At 34.0% G+C, this 25,854-nt stretch overlaps 3 protein-coding genes across 3 annotated transcripts; 1 reads left to right on the top strand and 2 right to left on the bottom strand.

Moving 5' to 3' along the window:
* Window positions 1-3,459: 3,459 nt before the first annotated feature.
* Window positions 3,460-5,079, bottom strand: LOC112515912 (UPF0481 protein At3g47200-like). The gene has a single exon (XM_025122883.1). It carries the CDS (start codon window positions 5,076-5,078, stop codon window positions 3,717-3,719), a length of 1,362 nt encoding a protein of 453 aa, XP_024978651.1. The 5' UTR covers window position 5,079; the 3' UTR covers window positions 3,460-3,716.
* A 1,376-nt stretch (window positions 5,080-6,455) lies between these two features.
* LOC112516027 (probable beta-1,4-xylosyltransferase IRX14) lies at window positions 6,456-12,211 on the bottom strand. The gene is made up of 3 exons (XM_025123048.1): window positions 11,152-12,211; window positions 10,483-11,061; window positions 6,456-6,983 (listed from the first exon to the last, which is right to left on the bottom strand). Exons 1-3 carry the CDS (start codon window positions 11,910-11,912, stop codon window positions 6,740-6,742), a joined length of 1,584 nt encoding a protein of 527 aa, XP_024978816.1. The 5' UTR covers window positions 11,913-12,211; the 3' UTR covers window positions 6,456-6,739.
* A 10,951-nt stretch (window positions 12,212-23,162) lies between these two features.
* On the top strand, window positions 23,163-24,844 carry LOC112515457 (probable WRKY transcription factor 7). The gene is made up of 3 exons (XM_025122295.1): window positions 23,163-23,887; window positions 23,988-24,113; window positions 24,399-24,844. Exons 1-3 carry the CDS (start codon window positions 23,214-23,216, stop codon window positions 24,556-24,558), a joined length of 960 nt encoding a protein of 319 aa, XP_024978063.1. The 5' UTR covers window positions 23,163-23,213; the 3' UTR covers window positions 24,559-24,844.
* Window positions 24,845-25,854: the final 1,010 nt, after the last annotated feature.

The raw sequence follows: 25,854 nt of genomic DNA, 5'->3' as shown, positions 1-25,854 counted from the left end.
ATCATGAATCATCCTTGGTAAGACCATTACTTAGGCATTAGTTTTGCCTTGTTGTAGGATTTATAGACTCCTAGCTTCTAGTTTATACTTTTACATTGACACTTCTAATAGTAACTTAAGGGTGCATTTGGTATATGCACGAGACTGGACTGGCTGGACATGACAAGAGTGAAAGAATTCTGGAAGGTTTTAAAGTTTTAATTTGATATGGGTAGTCTACTAGTTTGTCGATCTTGTCTCACCTTCTTGATTTTTGTTTTATTTGTGTTGGTGTATAATGTATCAACTATTAAGTGGGTATTGCTATATGAACCCTTTTGTGTCAAAATTCGGTCAAATCTTGTATTGGAAACGTAAAAAGTGTTATTGTTGATGTGTCTGAGGAGAAAATTAGTACAATAGGGTGCATTTAGCCTAGCCATGTTAAAATATGCAATTTTGTTGCATCTAATGTCACGTTAAATGTGAGACAAACTTTGTATTGTCTTGTCCCGTTCTGTCCTTTGTGCCAAATACACCCTTACCGTTTCTATTCCTTTTCCTACTAGATTGTGAACGTCGATGGCAAAGGTTAGTTGGGGTCGATGAAAACAATGCAACCGGCTATATTTAGCATGATTATTTTGATAAAGATTCTTTTGTTGCAGCTGTTGGATGGGCATGGCATGGAAAGAGTGTCCTCCCTCCTATCTACTTGGAATTTTTCTAGACCTGTATCAACTCTTGTGAGGTCATTTTTGTCTCTATTACCATATAAAATGATAATTTAACGGTGGTGTCTGATTGGTTTGAACTTGGCTCCAAAGGTCAAAAGTATCAGGAGGTCCCAGATTCAAATCCAAGGAGGAATAAAAATCCTCTTGTGGCCACGGATGTTCAAATACGGTGACTCCGGACTATCTGCAAAGCAGGTGGCATCCATGAAATTAGTCAGTTCGTATAGCGGGTTGGATATTCAGGTTAATAAAAAAGAATGATAACTCTATTTATGATTCTAGAAGTGTTCTTGGTCAGTGGTGGTTGGGCTGCTGGTATCTTGTGACAACTTTGGATGGTTAAGAAAAAGTAGTTTGTGCATTTATTGGGTGATTAGAAGAGCCTTGACCATGATTGACAAAACAAGTGGATGCCAATATTGGTTAAAGAAATGATTAGAGCATTCGACAAAAGATGAGAGATTCTAAAATAACAAGTAGGAAACAATCAATCTATGGATTTTAAATTTTTTAAGTTGGGAGATTTTGAATGCAAAGACGAAGGATAGGGTCATTTGTGGGGCCCACAAATATGTTTATAACGTGATGTAAGGGTTAATATCAGTTGAAGAAGATAAAACCTGGTATCGACATAGTTGATGTAATGTAATATCAGTTATGTTTGTTTATCTTTTAATTAATGATTCGGTATGGCCCTTCTTTAATTAAGCTAGAATACCCATATTGCCCCTCTACCATGATAATATGCCCATATTGCCCTTGTTGGTATCCTTACCTCAAGAATTGGTTAATAAGCAAACCCATATTGGTATCCTACCTCAAGAATTGGTTAACAAGTAATACCCATATTGCCCTTGTTGTCCTACCTCAAGAATTGGTTAATAAGCATACACATGTTACCCATGTTGGCATCCTACCTCAAGAATCGGTTAATAGTTATACCCATATTGCCCTTGTTGGTATCCTAATTCAAGAATTGGTCATATAGAACACTTGATGTGTGGATTCTTGATTCTTGAAGATTAGGTAAAATCTCAGCTGGTGAGGTCTTGTTGGAAGAGGACTTGATTTCAGAGAACACATATGATAACGGAGCTATTCAATGAAAATGGCAACTCTTGTAGCACGAGTACGTGCTCGATATATACGCAAAATGCGAGAATTAGATTGTGATTGTGTTCGCTTGTTTTTTTGATTAAAACCTAGAAGGAAAAGGTCATAAAAGAAGTATGATTTGCGGGTGATAAAAAGTAGAAAATTGGTCGTATTGACCAACTATTAAACGTATTCTAAGCCTCTTAGAGGCTGTTTGACAGTTGCTGAATGGTTTGGTGCAGAATGATTAAGAAGCTCTCATGATATAGTGCAAAMTGAAAAATAATTGTTTGGTAATTGTTTACAATGAAATTAGGGTACTGAATGGTTAAGGGGGGCCCATAATACAAAATCATTCAGACAAACTTTTTTTTTTGTCAAACAAGATTCATCTCTTAATGATTCAGTTGTTGTCTCTTAATGAAACTATTAAAAAGTAAACAAACAACCCATAAACCAAACTCGTGTCCTAATGACTTTACAATATCATAGTAGCATTAGAGTCGAAAGGAATTGAGCAAGAAAATTGCATTTGAATTGTATGATGAGGGCAAGAATACTTATAATTTATGGCATTACATGATGGTTATTGCCTTTTCTCTTTCATGTTTTCTATGTATACTCTTCAACTATCAAAGGAAATGATAAACAATCTCAATCTTCGTCATCTACGTTTATCAGTTTTAATCAAACTGGTAGTTAAAATAACGTTCGAGTGTGTCAAGTGATAGATATGTGGGTTCTAATGCCAATTACAAGAGAAATCGTTTATATTGTTTATTTAAATAAAGTTACTGATTAAGAACTGTGACACCCTTAAAACTATTGGGTTTGCTGACGCTCTTGCAAAGGCATCTTGTTTCTCATCTTGTCATATTTCTTGTTTTGATATGCCGAGTTTTTTAACTCATTTTATTACCGATATATTTCCTTGGAAAATTCGTTAATGAAAGTTGTTTTTTTTAACTCATTTTATTACCGTTAGTGTCCTTTTTCTTAGTTTGTATATTTTAATTTCAGGTTTATTATGTTTCTGGAAAGAATTGTAATAAAAGACTTGAACATAAACCTCACATGAAAAATAATGAAATAACCAACAGACTAATGATGGTTTTATGAAAAATATCCATTTATTTGTTTCCTACAGTCAAATTGTATCACCATTTGAAAAAAATTCTAGGCTCGTTTCTACAAATCCTTCAAAATCATTCCGTCAAATACCCAAAAGAATTTGGTGAGATTGAAATGCATCAAAAGAATTCGACTTGTGAATTGACCACGTATTTGGTTGGCATTAATATGAATAAACTCTCTCAAAATAATTGAAACCAGCAATGTTTGTATCTTCGAAATTAAAAAGAAACAATAATAAATGACTAAAATACCCTTTTATTACAATATCATAAACTATAATGGTAACGTTAATCGGTGGTGGTGGGGTGCAACGGCGATGACGACGTTAGCGGCATAATGGTGCCGCTGGTGGGTGAGTGGCAGTTGTGTCCAAGAAAAAAAAAGAAAGACTATTTACCAAAAAGAAGATATCGTTAATAGACGAAGTCAAATTCAATCAAGAACACAGAAAGACGAAGTCGTTAATAACTTGTACTACTAATCTACGATTATTTAGCATACAACTTTACAAGTTATCGAATTTGCGTCTCTTACGATTAATTAATTTACAATTAAACAAAACCTTGAAACACTTATTAAAATAATTGGTTGTTTAAAAAAGCCAGAAAGACCAATTGAGACGGCCAATCCAGATTTGATCTCGATTTTCTGGACAATGACCGGTTAAGGCCCGGCCCGGCCCGGCCCAATTAAAGGATGGATCGGATTTTTTCGGCTTAAAAGGAGGGGTCTAAAAGGGTGTGTTATATTTGTATCTACATGACTTGGACTCTAAGTTGATTTGTAATAGGAAAAAACGTCATAAAACGCTTGAACGATCGTGATGAGCAACAACAAGATGGCTGCAATCACCGAGATGAAAGCCCACGGACTCCGGAAGTATTTATGCCGAAAGTCTGCTTTCCAAGTACTCCACCGATCATTACGACACTTATTAATCTTATCGGTCAAACCGGAAAGATAACTGTTGTTAAGATCCGCGACGATCTCTTGACATAGCCCGTTGAAGAGAGCGGCCACATCATCATCGTTCCCGAGCCAGTGCTCGATGATCCCTTCGTAATGTAGGAGCCCGACATCTTCGGCCGAGTCGATCAAGTTGTTCATGAAAACCAAGTAAGCCGTGATATCGTTGCTGCATTCAGGATGACACTCTTCGAATGCCACGAGGTTACGGAAAACGGGTTTGGTACCGTCGTGGATCAGGATCCGAGGTATCTCGAGAACGGAATTCTTGTACTTTATGTCCCAAAACTGGTCGGTTTCACGTTTTCTAAACCGTATGCCGCTTTCTCTAAGTTGTGATACGGAATACGTTACCTGTGTTGTAGGTTTGCCCACAACATTCCGACTCGACTTTCGTTTCCATAACTTTTTCGTTCTTTTAGGTAAGATTAACGCTTTGCTGACGAGATTCTCTCGGAAAAGATCGAGGCAGTGAAGTGGGTAAGGACCTAACTGGCTAACCTCCCTACTTTCGGGCAACGGCTCATCGGTTGGGATCAACGGTGAGAAGAACATGATTGCCATGCTCGCCAACGTGCCCAATTCGTGACCCTCGACACTCTGTAGGGCGAAGAGTTTATCAAGTATGAACATAGGAATCTGGTTCTCGAGCTTCACCATATCTCTTCGAATCGAATCCAACGAGCCACAAATCGAGAACACCGGATCCCCTTTTGCATAGCCGAGCTTTTCAAACCCATATTTTATTCCTCGAAATAGCTCGAGGATGAAGCAACCATCAAGAACCATCATCTGCACGAACTCATTGCTGTCGAGATTAATCTCGCCCTCGTAGGAACCACGTGCTTTTGCTTCAAGTTCTTTGATGGAATCAAGATAGACCTTGTAGTCGTGTTTATGACGATCAAGGGTCCGGTGAAAAGCCCGCCACTTGTGGCGGTCCATGGGGAGAAGATGGCGGTTTTGGTGGTGGTAAGGCCCGATTGAAACCACACTCGGGGTGTAAGATTTCCAATCGGCTTCACGTAGATATCTCGGGACTTTGTAAATGCATGGTTTTCGGGCAAAAAACGCTTCGTTGTCTAGTCGTGCTTTCGTGAGCTCTTCTTCGATGGCGATCAACCATTCGGATTGCGGGTTTGGGTCTTCCTTTTGATTGTGGCCCATTTTCTCGCTCGAGTTTGAGAAATATTGCAGGAGGAGGAGGAGGAGGAGGAGGAGGAAATATATCAAAGTTAGAGAATTTTCTTGTGGTGCACGTTTTGGGTGGACTTGGAATATGTCAACATGCTCATCATACATAGTCTACGAGAAGTCGTCACCAACTATGGAACAAATACTTACTAAATGATGATGTTTATTAATAATTTTATATATCAATTTTTTTGGAAGTATATCTATACAATGTTAGAATGTTATAAAATATTTGACAAAAACTTTTAAAAACTATTTTTTTATGTATAAAGTACTGTATATTGATGCATATTACTTAAAATTCAAGATTACAAGTAAATTATGTATAAATACAACTTATTAAAGCTTTATGTTTGAATTCGTATAACTAACTGTGGRTAAACATAATCGAATAGAGGATAAACATCTTATTTTAAAATATAAAAAATTTAAAATATAATTAGGATGATTATCGAGTTCTAACAAAATAAAAACAAAATATAAATTACTTTGTTATTGAACCTAAATTAAATTAAAAAAAATACACAAAAATTAGAAATTTTAAATAGTTAAATTTGATACTAGTATCAATATATTTTTGTCAATTTTTTATGATATCTTTAAATTTATATTTTACTCAAAAATAAAAACATTATCGCTTTTTCAAAATCATATAACATTGACTGAGATAAAGAATAAAATGAAATATTAAAATCAAGATGTATCTCGCTACATTGTGCGAGTACCCTTCTAGTAATGGTTAGATGTAGGAAATTGAACAAATAAACTTACACAACCTTCTTATTTTTTTGATAGATTTGAACTCCTGACTGCCAGGGAGGCCAAAGGCACTTTGATGATAATCTCACCCGAAAGGTAAGTGAGGGTAGTGGTTCTTAACCGGTTGTCCGATAAGGTTTGGTAAGATAGAACAGGACAAATTTTACCTTATACATTTCATATATCATGCTTTTATTATTAATAATAAATAAATTACACAAATTAACCAAAATGTACAAAAAATGAATTTTGAGGACAGTAAAAAGAGAATAAAATCAATAAATATGGATAAAATGTAAAGAGGGAAGTATATTTGACGTTTTGAAAGGAAATTAAATTTTATTTTGAGGGCATATTATTAAAATATAGGCTTGTTTCATAAGGTCATGCCAAACATGAAACGGGTTACCCTTGTTCTTCAGTCATATCCAATGTATCAAACGGTCCCATAAGAGACAACTTAAGGATCATTTACCAAACACTTACAGGGTACAATCACTTACCTGATCAAATAACCATAACAAAAATCGAGAATCTTACCCAACAACTAAGGGAAAAGACTCTTACCCAGTTAGCAGTTACCAGGAAAGAGACGTGAAATGGCCGAGAATATACCTGATAAGGTAAGTGAGGATAATGACTTTTACTGATAAGCGGCGTTTGGTAAATGCCAAATAGTGTTTCTTTAAATTCCATTTTGGGATTTGTATAAGGGGCAAAAACTTATACATGTTTGTCCCTTTCTGAATATTAATCCACCCAACCCATGCACATAACACAAAGTACAACTAAAAAGAATTCCAACGGAAAACACTTTCTTCTATTTACTTACTTTCTATTAAACATTTCTTCAGTTCCTCCCTCCCACCATTTTTCTAGTTTTCGATCCTTTCTCCGGAATTCCTGCGTGCATCCGCGTTTCTTGATTCCCGTTTTCTTTTCCCACGAGACGTGCGTTTTGTTCTTGGCGTTCGAGTTTTTGTTGCACGTTTCTCGGTGGTGTTGTCTTGGGTGACGATGGTCGTTTTCCCTACGTTAGATGGGAGTTCCAGTGGAGCATCAGGCCATGGGGTTCGTTTTGCTGGGATGGTAACCTCTAACGGAGGATCAATGGTCCATCTGCATCACAAAAGGAAACCAACGTTCAGGATCGCGTACTTCGGTTTGTAGGGAGTTTTAACATAGGAATTGGAAATTTTCGATACTATATTATAAAGCATTTGGTAAAAAAAACTCGGAAAACAACTTATTAGGTAATGTTTATTAATGCATGATATCTTGAAGTTCAAGTTTACAAATTATTTACTGCATACGTGCAACTTCTTAAAACTAAAACCAACCGGTAACACGTTAAAAAACAGGATAAATGTTAGAGGCCGTTTACCTAAACACTTACCCGGTAAGCACTTAACGGTAAAATTCAACTCTATTGCATACTTATTGGATAAGATTTTTGTCTACCAAAACGACATCGTATGTAACAATTTACCCGGTAAGCACTAACGGCGGTAAGATTCGTTGCCATCACTTACCGGGTAAGACTCTCGGTCCGTGCCTTTTCTCTTACCAGGTAAGATTTTTTGGTCCTTGCCATATTAATCAGGTAAAGAAATGTGACTTGATAAACACTTCCCCGAATAAGCATCTGGTAAACGGCCCCTTAGAGTCCTACTATACAGGGGAATACTCCATAAATTTCTGGTTTTCATATTTACCGAAAAATTAAATTAATTTTTTATTTTTTTATTATAATAAAATTTACATCCCAGACTACCAGTACATTGCAACTTGTAAGTGTACACAACTAGTTATTGTTAAAACTAATAATGAGAACTAAAATACAAAATCAGCTTTCGAGAGGCAACCGTCTCTACCAAAGATCCTTAAATGAACCGTAGAATAAGTATCAAATCAGGCATGCTATCTATTCTCAACTAATCTCCTATATATAAAGCTAGTGGGAGGTTCAAATAAGAAGGATAAATATCGTGAGAATGTAATAAGAGAAGGTTTATATGTGAATCATTGAAAAAATCTATCTGAAGATGCATATGTGAACCAACCTTACAGAGTACTCATTATGGGCTCACATATGCACTGTTAAATGGATTTTTTCAATGATTCACATACGAGTCTTTCCTTCTTACATTTGAACCAGCCTAATGGAGCTATTTATTATGTTAATAACATAGTTGTTACTTTTCACCGATATGGTAAAATCATGTTAGCATATATATTAATAGTATCCTGTCCTTGTCGTAAATTCATCAAATCATGTTCTAATTGTTCTCTTGGAAACGGTCTCTGAGATCTAACCAAATTTCACGAGCCAAATGAAGCAACGATGATGCTACCGTTATAAACGGAGTTTAAGATCCATGAAATCACAATGGGTGTTGTGAATCCATGGGTTAGTCAAATCTTTCACTTTCTTGAGGCACTGGAATGAAACCATCGACAAACCCTAGCTTGTTCTTCACAGACAAGGCAATTGACATTTTTCGACTCCAAGTGGTGTAATTCTCACCAGTTGTGAGACAAGAACTAACACGGAAAGATTTCCGGAACTAAAACCGGGATCTGGAGGATTTTGAGGATCCGGGGGATTTCCAGAGTTCGAGGGTGGGTTAGTCATGATGAGAAATTTTAGAAATCGCAGGTTGAAAGAACAAGCTATAATGCAGCAGATTTGTTGCACTCTGATACCATATTTATGAAAGGAGGAGAAGGCAAACAATCTTTTCTTTTGGAAAAAAGGCAAACAATCTTCGGAGAAACCTAAACAGAGACAAACATAACTAGGAATATTTACAATTTTGTCCCTGATAACTGATTAACCTTGAATAGTGCGACTCTAACCGAATCTATATAGTGTTCATAATCATAAAGATATTAAAGAATTAGTAATCCAACTGGGGTCGGGTTCAAGATAGGAGACACCTAGTCTTTGACATAAGGATCATTGGTTGACTTTCTTAGTCATTTCCAAACCAAACGAACTTAGTAAATCCCTGACAAAGAAGTGGAGTTTGATTGTCAAACTTATATCTAAAATAACAAAAGTTTTTTTTTTTTTTTTGATTAACCTGGATATCCAACCCGCTATGCGAGCCGACTAATCTCAGGGCGACCACCTGCTTTGCAAATAGCCCAGAGTCACCGCATTTGAACCTCCGTGGCCACAAGAGGATTTTTATTCCTCCTTGGATTTGAACCTGGGACCTCCTGGCACTTTTGACCTTTGGAGTCGAGCTCAAACCAATCATGCACCACCCTTGTGGTTTAAAATAACAAAAGTTGATGTGCATTCAAAGACTAACATTTGGTTATCAATTTTGTTGCACGGAGAGAGAGATTAGAAACCCAAAATCAAAATGCAAGAAAACCAACCTTGACCTTGGTGAGACTTAAAAAAACTCGTGCAATTCTCTAGTTTTCAAGAATATTCTAGGTCGCTTTTGTATCAACACATAGCTATAATGGAGCAAGAAAATCAGTGAAAGCGAGGAAATTTTACATAATTGGAAAGGAGGAGGGGGTGGACCATTGTCATGAAGTATTTCTTAAAAGATTGGCTCATTATTGTTGACAAAAAGATCTTCAAATTTTGCTCATGAGGATATGCCTAATACATACGAGCATACATACATACATTCAGATAGATATGTAGATATATGTAGATATATATATATATATATAATATAATATACCTTGTAGATCAATGAAATGGATCGGATCAAATATGGTGTAGATTCTAAAATTTTCAATGGGGGACAAACACGGTAAACCAGACTTATATTATTCTTCGATAAAAAACATGAACAATCTTACTAACCACTCAAACAACAAGCTTAGGGATTAAAGAGGTCATCATATTAGGCCATGTTTGCCTAATATAAGCTACCGTATTTTTTGAGCTTATTGAAAAAATCCCCTGTTGGTAAGCCATGAACTTATAAGCTAGTTTTTTTTTAAAACTACTTCAAATAACTTAGTATTGAGTATTTTCTTCATCAATGTATTGTAGATGATTTTACATTGTCATCTAGCTTATGAGCTGATTTTTAGTAAATGTAACTAATTTATCAGCTAGTTTTTTTATCAAGCATGGCTAGTTTATCAGCCAGCTTATCAGCAAACAGATAACTTATTAGCCAACAGCTAGCATATCAACTAATTTGCCAAACATAGCCTTAGAACCTTCGACAATTGTCACAACTTCTACTGATATCACCATGAAATTGATCTATAAAGTTTGTAAGTAGTTATGATTCTAGGCCAACAAGAACATAGTATAGTGACGACCATTTGATGCCAATGCAACTAATAAGGCTAAAGGGAAAAGTTCATTTAGGAACCGCAATATTTCAAGAACCAACTATTCACGACAATTGTACCTAAATATTCATGACTATCATTTATCATGAATACCATGTATATTCATTCATAAATCTCTATATTATAAATTCTCATAAGATTCATCATGAATAGTTGGCTCTCATGGTTATCAAAATATTTACATTTCTCAAATAAACCTACCCCAAGGTTAATATTGATCAACTAATAGACGTGCGTTATTGAAAAGTTATAACTCATGAATTCAAGAAAGATGACTAACCCGGCCGGGAATTTACTATCCGCACGAGCCTCAGCCCGTAGCCACCATAACATCACTTTCTTCCCACAACTACCAAGCGGTTCCACCATAGAAGAGTCTTTAAGCAAAGAAAGTGGACTCTCAATATCATCATTTCCATCCCCTGCAACCACCATATCCAAATCCTTGATCCAATCTGGCCTAAATTCAGCTTCTTTCCATACCAACCTCGAGTTCATCACAAACCCCGACCACTCCAGCTTTCTTGGCAACACAATTGCCATATCACCAATATAATTCGCATGTTTTCCTTTGTATACACGAGAATTAAATGTATGCCACCCGATTAACTGATCAGATGAATTACAAGCTGGACCTTGGACCGGCAATGGTGATTCTGATTTCTTATCATCTTTTTCATCCATGGTTTTCTGAACCTCAAATGGATCATCATCAGAATGAGTCGAATGAGCAAGAATCCCAACTGAAATTGCACCGATCCATTCAACTTTTTGGATATCATCAAAGAGTTCCAAACTATGCATATTGCTATCATCAGCAAACATTACAATCCCATCTAGCTTCTCTTCTCTCACAACTCTGAATCATGAAATTAGGTCTACTTATAATCAAATCCATCATTAAGAATCTAAATTCTTGGAATTTTGAAGCTGAATTGGTAAAGTTTACCTCAAGGCTTGCAATCGCATCTGGGATTCTATCTTGTGTCGAGCTTCCCAGAAAATGGGGATCTTCTTCTCGAATCCAATGTGCTTGATTTGAAGCTTTGATTTCGCCAGCAACGCGGCGGTTTCATTGGTGGCGCCGCCGGCTTCCACCACGATCCACACCACATCGTAGGGCAAATTCATCAAAGTGTGCATCAATCCAGTTAGGTGTAGAGCTTGAAAAGTTCGAACATAGGTCGGAGTTATGGCAATCAGAGTTTTAGGGTTTTTGATTCCATATTGAACCCTTTGTTCTCTCTGAACAGCTTCAATTATCTTATGAGCTTTCATCACTTCCTTCAGGTCAGGATGTGGCCACGGCCGGATTCGGATCCCATGCCGGCCGACCACCACTCTGCTAGTAGTTGCAACAGTAGAGGTGTTATTAACCACCAGCGGCGAGAGGTTGCGATTGGAAGAGGTAAAGGACAGGGTTTCGGCAATATCGGAGGCGGTTCCAAACGACGTCGTTGTGGAGGTATAGAGGTTATTAATGGAAGATGTTGAGAAGAGGAGGAAGAAGACAAGACGAGAGAACCTAAATCCAAGGACAAGACTAATGAGACAGCAGAAACAGTGAAGGATCAACCAAAAGATACTCGCCGGCGATTTAACGGCGGCGGTGGTGCCTCCATCTACCGACGAATCTAACGCCGATGGACCTCTGAAACTGTTGCTTCGTCCCCGATTTGCATAGCTCTGCTGCAACGCCTGCAGCTTCATTGTTTTTTTTTTTCTCAAATTAACTCCTGCCCACTTGACCAATCTCTATATCTGAGATGAATTTGGATGTTTGAACTATTTACAGATGAATTTGATGGTTGTTGAAGAAGATGAGTGGTTGGGGAGTGGAATCGATGATGGCGGTGGGTTGAACTAACATGAGAATGAGGTGTTAAATCAAGGAAGAATGCTTTGAATCTACGAAAGAGATGAATCTAATTGGGGGTTTGAATTTTGTAAATTGAATTGAGAGCTAGAAGAGAGAGAGACGCCATTGTCGAAGTCATTTTCGTTGGAGATAAACAGGAGATTCTTCTTTTGGAGATGATGGAATGATGATGAGTAGCTTTTAAGAATTGGGAGTAAATCTCGGTGTCCAATTCCCTCTAAATTACACACTCGCACATAATCCGGTCGTTTGTACGCATCTTCCATGGAAACATCAATTCCACCTCAAATCTATTACTTGTCGGGTAAAACTCATCATTATTGTCTTTTTTCCTATCAGGTAATATTCTTGATCTTTGTTATGTTCAATAACAACACTTACAATCTAAAGATGCAAATTGTTAGGTATGGACCACAAAACCAAGCACCACGAAAACACTTAAGACCTACAAGAAAATAGAACCAACCAAATCTAATCCGCACAACATATGCAATGAAACCTAATTTAAGACGCACAACGAGAGCAAAAACAAGCAGGAGATGTGAGAAAGCAAACATATTTTTCTAAAAAAAAAAAAAGAATAGCAAACGGATAAGGAAACAGGGGAACACGAGCAAGCAAGAGGGGGGGAGAGTGAGTGGAATATAGATGGATTAAGAAGTCGTTTTGCGGTAAATGCTGACCAAGTAAGTCTATTATTTAAGTCGCACTAATTACTTAGTGGGCAAGAAAGAGTCCATTCTGTAGCTTATCAGGTCAAAATCATGGTCTAGAACCACAAGGGTGGTGTCTGGTTGATTTGAGCTTGGCTCCAAAGATCAAAAGTACCAGGAGGTCTCAGGTTCAGATCCAAAAAAGGAACAAAATTCCCCTTGTGACCACGGAGGTTCAAATACGGTGACTCCGAGCTATCTGCAAAGCAGGTGGTCGCCCTGGGATTAGTCGGCTCGCATAGCGGGTTGGATATCCTGGTTAATCAAAAAAAAAAAAATCGTGGACCAATAAAAGGGTATTGGTAAACACTAAACATCTCTCATTCAGTAAGCACCTTTTACCTTGTAAACGGATAGTAAACAACCCATAAGTCTAAAATTGCAAATCATCTATTTATCATTGATATCCAAAAGACCAAAAACGTCATGGATTCAGTTAAATTCATATTTTTATGGTAATATATATCTTGGAATCATTTATATTAACACTTATACTTGGATATTGTCTAACCGTTAATACTTAAATTTCTTTTTTTTTTGTGTTTTAGTTTTAATCAAGCCAACTGATCAGCATTATGTATAATTTAACCGACCCAAATCCAAACCAATCTAACCGAACAAATTGGGTTGCACAATTAAAAAAGACGTTTTGAAACAGGTTAAGATGTTATATGCTAAAGTAATTCTTGGGTTGGCTTATTGAAACATCCTCATACTTCTGGTCGGTTAATCTAACCCGTGTACGCCTATACACCATCTTGTCACAATTGTTACTAACAATTTCCAACGTATAACAGGTTACTTTGACTTAATTCGAGTCAAACCCAGCTTCTTTAACATCATTATTTGGCTCAAATCATCCAAAAACTCATGTTACTTATAAATGTACAAAACTATGATATTACCATAAGTTTTAAAAATATGGGACATGGGGTTGTGACACACCAACTTAAAAACGATTTTATTGAACCTCCAATTTAATTTATAAATCTATAACAAAAAGAGTAAAGTTTAATTTTTCGATCCCCATTTATAATTTTCAACATATATCGTCCCTAAGTTTTAGAAATTAGAATTTGGTTCTTCACATTTATAAATTCTCAACGATTTTAGTCCATCTATCTAACGATCGTTGACTTTTTCCGTTAAACCCAATTATACAAAAGGTTATTTTCACTATTTTCATCAAGCTTAAATAAAAAATATAGTATATTCTTAATTATAAAATAAAAAAACAAAGAGTGGTGGTTATTATAATTTCAATTACCATTTATTTTATTTTGTTAGTTAACTATATATTTTTCAGTCTTCAGTTTGAATTTGTTAAATTTAAATGATAATTGACACAAATATGTAATTAATAAATAAAATAATAATAATATATAAAATTATTTTATTTTACCATTCGATAATAAATTTTGTAGGGTCTTTATTTGAAAACCCATAAAATTATGATAATTTTGAGAACCGATGTATCATGATCTTTTTCCATCTGCGATTTTGATTTAGTATACTGATTATAATAAATTGGTTTTACAATGTGAACATTTTTCATGTGCTTGTTAGAAAAAATTCAACTAAAAAGTTTTACATTATGAACTGAATATACATAAAACAGACACATTATGAAACAAATATATATATATATACTAATCAATATATAAAATTCTAGCTTTACATGGAAAAAATCATGTAAAACTATATCTTACAACAATAATTCTTACAGTTATCACAGTATATGGGGTTCTCAAATGATTAATAGTTAATTATTTAATTTTTAATAATTTAAATAAAAATAAATTATTCAACCACTTATTGTTATTTAAAGTCTTAATGATCGAATAATTAATCGGAGAATGCAGATTGAATCACTCCTTGATTAAGTTTCAAATATTAACTTTTCAAATATAAAACTATTAAGAAGTCGGTTATTTTGAAAATGTTATTTTTTTGTTTATATAAATATAATTGTTATTAATTTGCAATAAAACTAAATATGTAGAATTTGCGCGAGAACTGAGAAGTGGGGATGGAAACGGGGCGGGTATTGGGAGAGTAATGCATCCCCGATCCTTGTTTATGCCCCCCGTCCCCTCTAAGCATGAGAATGGGCCCCGACCCGTCGAAGAACCCGATCCACCCGCCCCGATCGAGGACGGGTATTCCCCGCTAAATCGGGGATGGGGACGGGGATGGGTATGGTACTCCCTGCCCTGCCCCGTACCCGTTATATATATTAATTAATAAATTATATATATATATGTGTATATTATTTATTTCAACTAAAACGGTAGTTCATAATTTCTTATTTTCTAACTAGGTTTATAATCTAAATTGTTTTTTTTCATATTAATATGTAATATTTTGGATGTCAAGTCAAAATACAATTACTCGATAAGTTTTGTATATTACTCGATATGATTTTATATTACTCAATATCTTTTAGTACACGTGACTTTAAGTATTTTTTGGATTTAATTAAACTTTTTTGGTTTTAGGTTATTAGTTCATATACGATATTGTGGTTTTTTTGTATCAAATTAAATTCATTTTGGTTTTAGGTTTATTGAAAATGTTTGAGATTTAAACATGCATGGTCTCTCACATATTTAATTTAAAAAAACTTATATAAACGGAAAAAAAAATCCCCGTTTCCCCGTTGAGGATGAAGATGGATTATATTCCCCGACGAGGATGGGAACGGAGACGGGGATATAGATAAGTAGTCGGGGACAGGTCCCCGCCCTATTCCCATGCCTAGTCCCCTCCCCCCGCCCGGTTAATCCCGAACAGGTTTGGGTAATCCGTTGGATACCCATTTAGTAAAAAATATATAAATCATCAGTAAATTATCAAGATTGAAAAAATCAAACATATTTATCATTTTAATAACAAATGTATACATATGTATTTATTTATACAGACATCATATACATACATAAAATAAATTAATTTTTTTATTTTGGGTCGAATTAGGGGTGGGTAATGCTATCCACAACCCCGCCCTGACTCGCTTCGAATATGAAAATAAATCTTTGTCCCCACCTTGTTACCTGAAAAAAACAGGAAATCCTGATCCCCACGGATCAAATTTCCATCTCTATCGAGAAGTGAGAAGTGAAGATAATGGGCCGTTAAGAGTTGGATTGGGCTTTTTCAATTGTATTTGGGTTGGGCCTATTTACCAAATTAAGTTGTAACTTGTAAGTATTATTGAGGTAAGAGGGTTGATTCGCACCAAGGTTGTATTTTAGTATGTTAAGTGTGAGATTTTGATCATGACCTTCAAAATTTTGGGACCCAATTTTACATATGTTTAGGCATTTTCATCAATCTGTGTAAAGCTATAACTCAATTTGCTTAGGTTCAAATTGTTAATTACTTAAGTTTATATTCAAATATGGTTTAGGCTTAGATTAGGTTCAAATTGTTGATCGTTTAAATTTAGAGATGGCCAAAAACCGGTCCCGGGCCGGTCCCAATCGGTCCTCACCATTCTCATAACCGGCCATAACCGGTCCCGGTCCCGATCGAAAATGATAGGACCGGTATAGGTACTTTATAACCGGTTATGGGCCGCCGGTCCCGGTCCCGGTCCCAACCGGTCCTTCATTAAAAAAATAAGATTTTTTATTTTATTTTTTTAATGATATATATTTTTAATACATTATAAAATTTACAATTGGGTCACTCAAATACACTTTAAAAATGCGTTTTAATATAATTAAAATTACGTTTTCTTATAAAAATACATTATAAAATTATTTAAAAATACATTTATTTATAAAATTAATTGAATTTTCGGGCCGGGCCGGGCCGGTCCATAGTCGGTCCCATAACCGGTCCCGGTCGGTCCCGGTCCCACGAAACTACCAAAAACCTCAATCGGTCCCGGTTTTCGGTCCCATAACCGATCCTTACCGGTCCCGGTCATCCGGCGGTCCCGGGCCGGGCCGTTTGGCCATCTCTATTTAGATTTAGCCGTCCTTTTGTGTTTAACATATATGTATCCTTGTTATCACTTTTGCAATGCCATCAAAAGTTCAGGATATAACAGGCCCTCCAAAAAAATTGGAACGTCCCTGATTCGTATAAATGGTTTCGTCGAGTAAAGGGTTGTTTGATATCGACTTAATGGACTTAATGTCATGTATGACTCATCCGTTAAGTCATCTATGTGTGTTCGAAAGTGGCTTAACGAGTCAGAAATGAATTATTCGTTCAGTTCACAAGGGGGAGTCATATCAGTTCAACCAAACCCTTTTCAATTTATACCTTTGAAGAAAAACGCTCCCTAACTTGTTGATAAGGGTCCTTTCCAAATTACTTCAATTCGTTCCTGCTTGAACCGTCTTCCTCGTCATCTTCCTCTTTCCATCACCACCGATTCCATTAGATTTGCTTCAACGCGTGAATTGCCTGTCTTCCTCGTCCATCCCTGAATCGTCTCCTGCATGTTGCCTCCCCTTTGTCGAATTAGTTATAGAATTCATATCCAAAACAAAATCTTGTGATGGAAATTTTTTGGAACCCTCAAATCACCTTATAGATTATCTCACAGACAGTACAAAAAACAAATACATCATATGTTACATACAAATTACTTATATATTGTTGTTTCATTAAATTTGTTTGGATTTGAATAGAAATCTAGATCATTCAGATGCAACATTTCTATATGGGTTTTCACTATCTACCATTTTCTATAGTAACAGTTATTCCATTTTGTTGATTACATTTGATTTTAATCGACGTGTTTTCATACTTTGTCGCACTAATTTGAATAAAAAATTATTAAAGCGGTATGTATTTTTATTATTATACCACAAATTTGTATACGTATTGGTGGTTGGTGTCTAATGGTGGCGATCCCAATATCTTTGCTGAGTGGGTGCATCTTTAAGTGGATTAAAGGTCTGTAAAATTGTTTTGATGTTTTTTTTAGCTGAATTCTATCGTTTAGAGGGATTTTTATGTTTTTTTGTTGATTTCGAAAGATTATTTTTGGTTTTTGGTTGATTTCATCGAACTTTTTCGATTTGTTGGTTAACATTCCTTGTATTTTCTAATATTCCGAATCAACCATCAAAGTTTGATGTACACAAAGCCAAATTTTACTTGCGAAAATTGGCAAAATGGGTGTACTGGACATCGTTGTGGCCTTCATAAATTCACCCCTGGTGTCCAAAGTAGATAAAATTTCAAGTTTCGAGAATTATCTAAAACTTGATTTGTAGAGAGAGAGAGAAATTAACTGTATATTTATTCCCATTATTGGTTGAATTATTATTATTTATATAATTTTTTAAAGAAGTGTAAGATTGTTCATCGATTAAAATCCAATTAATTTAGATAGATCTGATCCGACCCAATCATCTACTGGATGTTGAATTTTGTCATCAGATCCAATCAAATTAACATTAGACATTCGGTCCAATCCAATTCAATGGATGTTACTATTGTTTATCTATTGGATCAAATTAGATCCATCAAATATTTTGATACAATTTTCAATTAATTATTAATTAATCAACTATTTTTCAACCAGTTATTCGTACATTTTCACAATTTATAAAAAACCATTATGTATATATATCCATATCAACTAAAAACCACAAGGGTGGTGTCTGATTGGTTTGAGCTTGGCTCCAAATGTCAAAAATACCATGATGTCTCAGGTTCAAATCCAAGAAGGAAGAAAAATCCTCTTGTAGCCACGGAAATTCAAATGTAGGGACTCCAAGCTATCTGCAAAGCATGTGGTTGCCCTAAGATTAGTCCGCTCGCATAACGGGTTGGATATCCAGATTAATAAAAAAAAAAAAACAATATCGTAAAATGTTAATAATCATATGATGATAATGCGATAGTCAGATGAGTAATTGAATTCGATCGGTTCGGTTTCATTGGATTTTGGACTGTCATAAAAAAAACCAACTGATGCAACTTGAATGTTACAATTAGATATTCGATTACATGTTCGGTCGGTTTAAATTGAATCATGTAATTTTTTGTTCACTATTAAAAATTGTACGTGTCAAAAAATTTATAGAATATTTTAATAATATAATACTTGTTAAAATCTTTAAAATAAAAAAATTTGTTGGAATTAAATATTAATTTTTTATTATTTTAAATAAATTATAAAATAACTGATTGAATATTACTTGATATTATTTTAAAGAAGCTAAAATTTGATTCAAATTGGAAGGGCAAAGAAGGGGAAATTGTGTTGGAAACGATAAAAAGTCAAAATAGAGAAAGAGTCCAACACGTCTCCGACCGGGTCTTTTTGATTGCAAGATTTTAGATTTATCGTATTAAAATAAGAATAAAAATTAAAAAAAAATATATTTTAAAAAGAATAAATGAAGTAATAATTTGGTTTTACATGGGAAAATAGTGGGTGATTTGGTCATGGTTGCTACAGCGCCCTTCTTTGACTTTTTCTGCGACGTCTTTGAAACTCCACACACCAACTTTGTCTCCTTCACCCCGTGTGCCCCTCACGTGTCTTTATATCCATTTATCTTGTTTTTTACATTTTAATAGTTTTATTAAGAAATAATCTCTGAATTATTAAAAAATGAATCTTGTTTGGCAAAATTTTTTGCTTCTTAATGGTTTTAAAACCCTCTAAATTATTTTGTATCTTGGATCTTCTTTAACCATTAGGAGCCCTAATTCCATTATATGCACTATATCATGAGTCTCTTAATCATTCTGATCACTTAATCATTCTGCACCAAACTATCTAGCAATTGCCAAACAGCGGTCGTGTCAGAATAATTAAAAGACTTTTATGATATAATGTAAAATAAAATATAATTATTCGGTAATTATTTACAACGAAATTAGGGTGTTGAATGGTTAAGGAGGCCTACGATGCCAAATCATTCAGATTGTTTTAGAAATAATAAGAGACGTTTTTTTGCTAAACAAAATTCATCTCTTAACGATTCAAAGACTGTATCTTAACAAAACTATTAAAAGATAAACAAACAATCTCTTACTCTTATTTTTTTTCTCAATAAAACTTACGTTACAAGTATTGATTTACTTGCATTAATTTTGTTTATATTTCGTGAATTTTTTATTTAACAAATAAGTAATCTTTTTAAAATATATACCTATAACTATCCTTTTTTAACCATGTTTGTTGGATCGTCATAATATAATGATTTTAATAGATTTTTTTATTCTTTTAATTTTTAGAATTTATAAAATTTACAAACCTTTTGGTGGAAATCTCTAAATTCAGAAAAATCTAAAACATTATAAAATATTGAAAAATAATATTTTAAATTTTTTTTCCACAAATAAAAAATATTGAAATTAAATGTGTAGGGTAAGAAATAATATTTATTAAATGTGTTGAATATGTTATTAATATAGTTAATGTTAAAACTGCTAAAATAGAATAGATGTTAGAGCTGAATGTAATTGTGTTTAGACATTTTGATATTACAAAAAAATTAGAGCATAACCAATGGTGAAAATGCTCTTAGGATGTGTTTGATTTGTAGGATTGTTTTTTGAGGGTCATATGGGAATTTGGATTGGAATGGATTCGAAATCCTTTATGTGTTTGGTTTGTAGAATTTGAAATGAAATTAGATTCCATTATTTATAAATAATTAAACATTATTTAAAAAAATGTTTTAAACATTGTTTTAAACATTTAAATCTCATGAAATCCCAAAGGCCTTTTAAGAATTTCAAAATCCTATGAATGTAGAATTTCAATTAAATCATAGGATTCTAAATCCGGACAATCCAACAAACCAAATATGATATAATAAATTTGAAATCCAAATCCATTTCATTCCTGCAAACCAAACGGGACCTTAATCGTTACTCTTTAATAATCCATATCATCTCCAACAACTATGTTATTTTAAAAGATTTAAAGATTTATGAAAAGTTTGATCCAATAGTTATACTAAACTGTTCTCTAAAAAAAGAAAAAATATTTAAATATATATATAACATACCTGTTAGAAGATGGTATCAACATTTTTATTTTAACCACAAGGGTGTGGCATGATTGGTTTGAGTTTGGGCTCCAAATGTCAAAAGTGTTTGGAAGTCCTATGTTCAAATCCAAGAAAGAATAAAAATCCTCTTGTGGCTACGAAAATTCAAATGCGGTGACGACTCTGTGCTACTCGCAAAACAAATGGTTGTCTTGAGATTAGTCAACTGATATAACAGGCCAAATATCCAGGTTAATAAAAAAAATAATTTTATTTTATTTCTTTTAACTGTTATTATAGTTTTTTACCTAAAATTTAATAATTATTATTATTACAATTATTGATTTAATAAGACAAAATAAATGAAAACATAGAATAAAATCATCTTGTATGGAGAAAGTGATCCAACGGCCAGAAATTGTTGGTTGACTAGAAGAGTCACGACAGAAGAAAAGAAAGGTCAAAGGTTGGTTCAGCAATTAAATATATTTAGCCTCACCGTATTTCTTCCGCCATATGCCTCCCTTCAATTATTTCTTTCCCCTTTTTGACCTTTTGCTTTCACTTTTCTTTTACATTTTTCATTATTTATTACATTAAATATTAATTATTTTTTATATAATTTATTACTCATGGACCCCTTTTACTTTACTTATTATGATCAATATTGCAATCTAAATCCACTATTTTTTATCTTGCTTTCATAATATATGTGAGACCACTTTTTTACACTTAAAATTTCAAGTAAAACGTCGTGAAAGTAAAATGAGTCGAATATTCACAGCAAAAACACAGTGAACGTTACATTCACAGTAAAAACACTGTGAATGTCACATTCACAGGAAAAAGTGGTCTCAAGTGATCGCAAGTCTGTATGTCTCTCTCTCTCTCTCTCTATATATATATATATATATTTGTATGTATGTATGTATGTATACTATAACGTGTATAAATATTAAATCGTAGGAAATTTTGAACAAGATTTATTACAGATGGACCCTCTTTTAAGTTTACCTGTTATGGTCAATGTTGAAATCTTCTCCTAGCACATATGTTTTTTATTAGTTTCTACATAGAAACTAAAAGAGAAATCTGATGTTAATATGTATGAATATAGAATCGATAGGAAAGTTTGTACAAGACTTATTAGAGATGGACCCTTCTTTTAGTTTACCTATTATGGTCAATGTTGCAATCTCATCCCTTCAGATCTTGTTTTGTTATCAGTTTTAACATCAAAGATATAAAAAAAAAAGTATAATTTTAACACGTGTTAAATATTGAATGGCAGTAAAAGAGCGTATGAGATTTATTACGTAGGGGCTCTCTTTTTAGATTACCTGTTATAATCAATATTGCAATCTCATCTGTTCAAATATTGGGTTTTATCAGTTTTAACATGATGGATGTAAAAAGATAACTATGATCTTAACATGTATGAGTATGGAACCAGTAATGAGGTTTGTTTAGCATGAAGTAGTTTAATTAAAATAGAGAACCAAAAATTAAAATCTTTAAAAATATGATATTCATCTCTAATAAATTCTCTATTTTAAATATTTCAACATTAATTGTAATATTAAAATGTTCTGTAATTTTATCATTAACATTATATAAAAAATTGTATTATTAAAATGTTCTGTAATTTTATCATTAACATTATATAAAATAATAGTAAATCAATTTCTTTGGTAAAAATGAATAAAAAAATATATTCTCTCTCCTCACATTAAATTTTAGAAAATTCTCTAAATTTGGAGTTTTTTTCACTTTAATTCAGATAATAATATAGAGAATTTGTCGGATCAAATTAAACAATAAACCCTCATTTTATATTTTAAAAAATATGTCAGAGATACTCTTACAAGACCTTTTTTCGTGAGTCCCATTTACTTTATTATCATTAAAAACCAATAAAATAATATTTCACGCAGTTTTTAAGGTAAAACCAAGATTCTTGTACAAAAACTAAAAAAAAACCGTGAGTGATTCATAAAATCTCCGTAAAAGTAATTTCTTATGGGATTTATATTTTTTTACTAATAAAAACCTACTACTGAAGATGCTCGTAGCAGTAAACTTTTTTCATCTCATAATTAAAAACTAAATTAAATACCAACATTACTTTTAATAATATAAATAATTATTTTTAATGTAAAGTAAAATAAATACTGGATATTTCAATTTTGGTAAATAATTAAAAAATAAATTAAAAAAATAAATAGAGAGAAAAAGTGAAAATAAAATAAAAGGGGGGTGGACTATGTGGTTGGATCTTACTCATACCTACTTTTGACTAAGCAGAAATGATAAAATGACATGTCAGTCACCCACTGCTTACTTTTCTCCTTCTCTTCGCCTATTTTACCTCACCCATCTCTTCATTTTGACCGCTTCCATTATCACTAAAACAAAACCACCATTTTTGATGGTCTAAATCGCCATGGCCGTCGATCTCATCATGGGTTTCACAACCACCACCGCCTCCGCCGAAAATAACGTCGTCCAAGAAGCTGCTTCCGGCCTCGAAAGCGTCCAAAAGCTTATCCGTCTTCTTTCTCAATCGCAGTCTCAACAACAACAGTCGCCGGTCGATTATAAAGCCGTCGCCGACGTTGCTGTTACTAAGTTCAAACGAGTTATATCTCTGTTGGGTCGACCTAGTCGGGAACTCACTGGCCATGCCCGATTCCGACGAGCTCCGGTGAGTAATGGTCGTTTTCAGGATCAGAAGATAATGAAAGACCACGAACAAGACGAGGTCGTTTCGGAGGAAGGTGAGACTAAGGTTTACTGTCCAACACCTATACAACAGGTACCTTTTGTTCCGCCGCCACCGCCGCCGGCTCCGGTTACCAGTAATCAACCGGCGGTGTTTCAAAGGAAGGATTCTTTGCCTAAAACGATTAGTTTTTCCTACTCTCATGCGGCTTCTAGAACCAGCTCGTTTATGTCGTCGTTGACCGGAGATTCCGACAGCAAACAGCTGTCGGCCGGTGGTAAACCTCCTTTATGTTCTTCGTCTTGTTTGAAACGAAAGTGTAGCTCATCGGATAATGGCGCCTCCGGCAAGTGCAGCGGCGGTTCTTCCGGCCGTTGTCACTGTTCCAAAAGAAGGTAAATTTGTTTTTAACAAATTCCCATTTAATTTTCATTTCTACCCATATCGATTTCCCCATCAGCTCAAATTAATTTCAAAACCGTTCCCAAATTACAGAAAGCTGAGGATGAAGAGGGTAATTAGGGTTAAAGCAATCAGCATGAAACTCGCCGATATTCCACCGGACGATTACTCATGGAGAAAGTACGGCCAGAAACCCATTAAAGGATCTCCACATCCCAGGTAAATTCCCATTTCAAAGCTTCAACTAGTTAAAATAGTATCTTCTGGTTTCAACAAAATGTCAACACAAGCTTCAATCCTGTAATCTATGGAGGGTCTAAACCCGCAGACCAAATCTGTGAAACAGATATCGGTCTGTCTGCGCAAGTTACAGGTTCCGAAGGTGTTAGTCCACTAATTTACGCTTTGATCTCTTCAAATTACGGAAATGGTTAAGAGATGAAACCAGCATTTTTAATCAATTTTGAAATGGGGCTAATTGAATTTCTTGCCCAAAATTGACAGAGGGTATTACAAGTGCAGCAGCGTAAGAGGATGCCCAGCTCGTAAACACGTAGAAAGAGCATTGGATGATCCAACGATGTTAATCGTGACCTACGAAGGAGATCATAATCACGCCCTTTCTGTGGCAGAAACTTCTGGGCTCATCTTAGAATCATCGTAATTTCATCAAAAAATCACTCTCTTTTTCCCCCTAATTAGCTTCAAAAACAAAGATCGGAGATCGTAATTACTTTGAATTTGCTTCAATTCCCATGGAAATCTAAAGGGTACAAGACTTTGGAATCAAATTCCATATCTTGGGTTTAAAATTCTATTCGATTCTATTGTGTTCTTATTGATTAATTAATTTGATTTTTTTTTTGAAGATGATGATGAATGGTACTGTTTTGGTCTTCCATATGTTGATATAATATGGAATTTAGTCAATTGATTGTGGTTTAATTTTGGGATTTTTAGATTCTAATTTGCAATCAACTCTTTACTTTTTGGGTTTGGAGAGATTATTTTGAATACCAAATTAATCAATAATTAATAAATAATAAATTAGAGGAGAAAAACATGAGTAGGTCGTGGTTGACGAAAATACGAGGGGTTGGCAGTTTGGAAGGAGGTGGATGGTGTGTGTGTCATGTGCGTTTCGATTTGACTATTTTTATTTAAATTATAATTATATATAAGAAAATATCTTCTTCTTTTTGGAATTAATCATAATTGAATATCAAAATTAATAAGATACATTGAGATGCATCATATAATTTCTCTTTTAAAATATAATTCATTGGTGGACATAAGATTAAAAGTGACCAAAAGTTTAAATTTTTTTTTAGACTTTTTACCATAACTTCTTTTATTATATGATTTTTGGCATATATATATATATATAGAGAGAGAGAGAGAGAGTTTGTTTCAAATGCAACCAATCGCATTTGTACAACCAATGCAACTCAATAAATTGAAATATTTATGTAAATAATGAAAATTCATTTATTATGATTTAAATATTTATGAAATATGAATACGGTTCATTAATTATGATCAATACTTTATATTAGTAAACAATCAAAATTTTTATGAAATTACATATTCATCAAATTAAATGAACGGTTGAGATTGAGTTGTATTGGTTGTACAAAWGTAAGAGGTTGTATAATAACTCACCTCTCTCTCTCTCTCTATATATATATGTGTGTGTGTGTGTGTGTGTATATCTGTATTTATGTCAGAATTATTGATGTATTGGAAGAAAATTAGTAGACAAATGTACGTTTAGGAAGTGTTTGGGATTTGCTTATTTAAAACAATTTATGTTATTTTTTTCTTTTTTTTTTTGTAAAAATGTTTATCAATTTATGTAGTGACAAATTGAAGTTTAAAAAAAAAAAGATTTGAATTAGCTTATGACGGTACCACACCGGATAAACTGGAAAAATAGATGAGATAACTTTTTTTTTTCCAT

This window comes from Cynara cardunculus, assembly GCF_001531365.2.
Source record: "Cynara cardunculus var. scolymus isolate 2C chromosome LG 7, CcrdV1, whole genome shotgun sequence".
Classification (NCBI taxonomy): Eukaryota; Viridiplantae; Streptophyta; class Magnoliopsida; order Asterales; family Asteraceae; genus Cynara; species Cynara cardunculus.
Note: the sequence above shows the minus strand (reverse complement) of the source record. Positions and strands in the feature narration are given on the sequence as shown.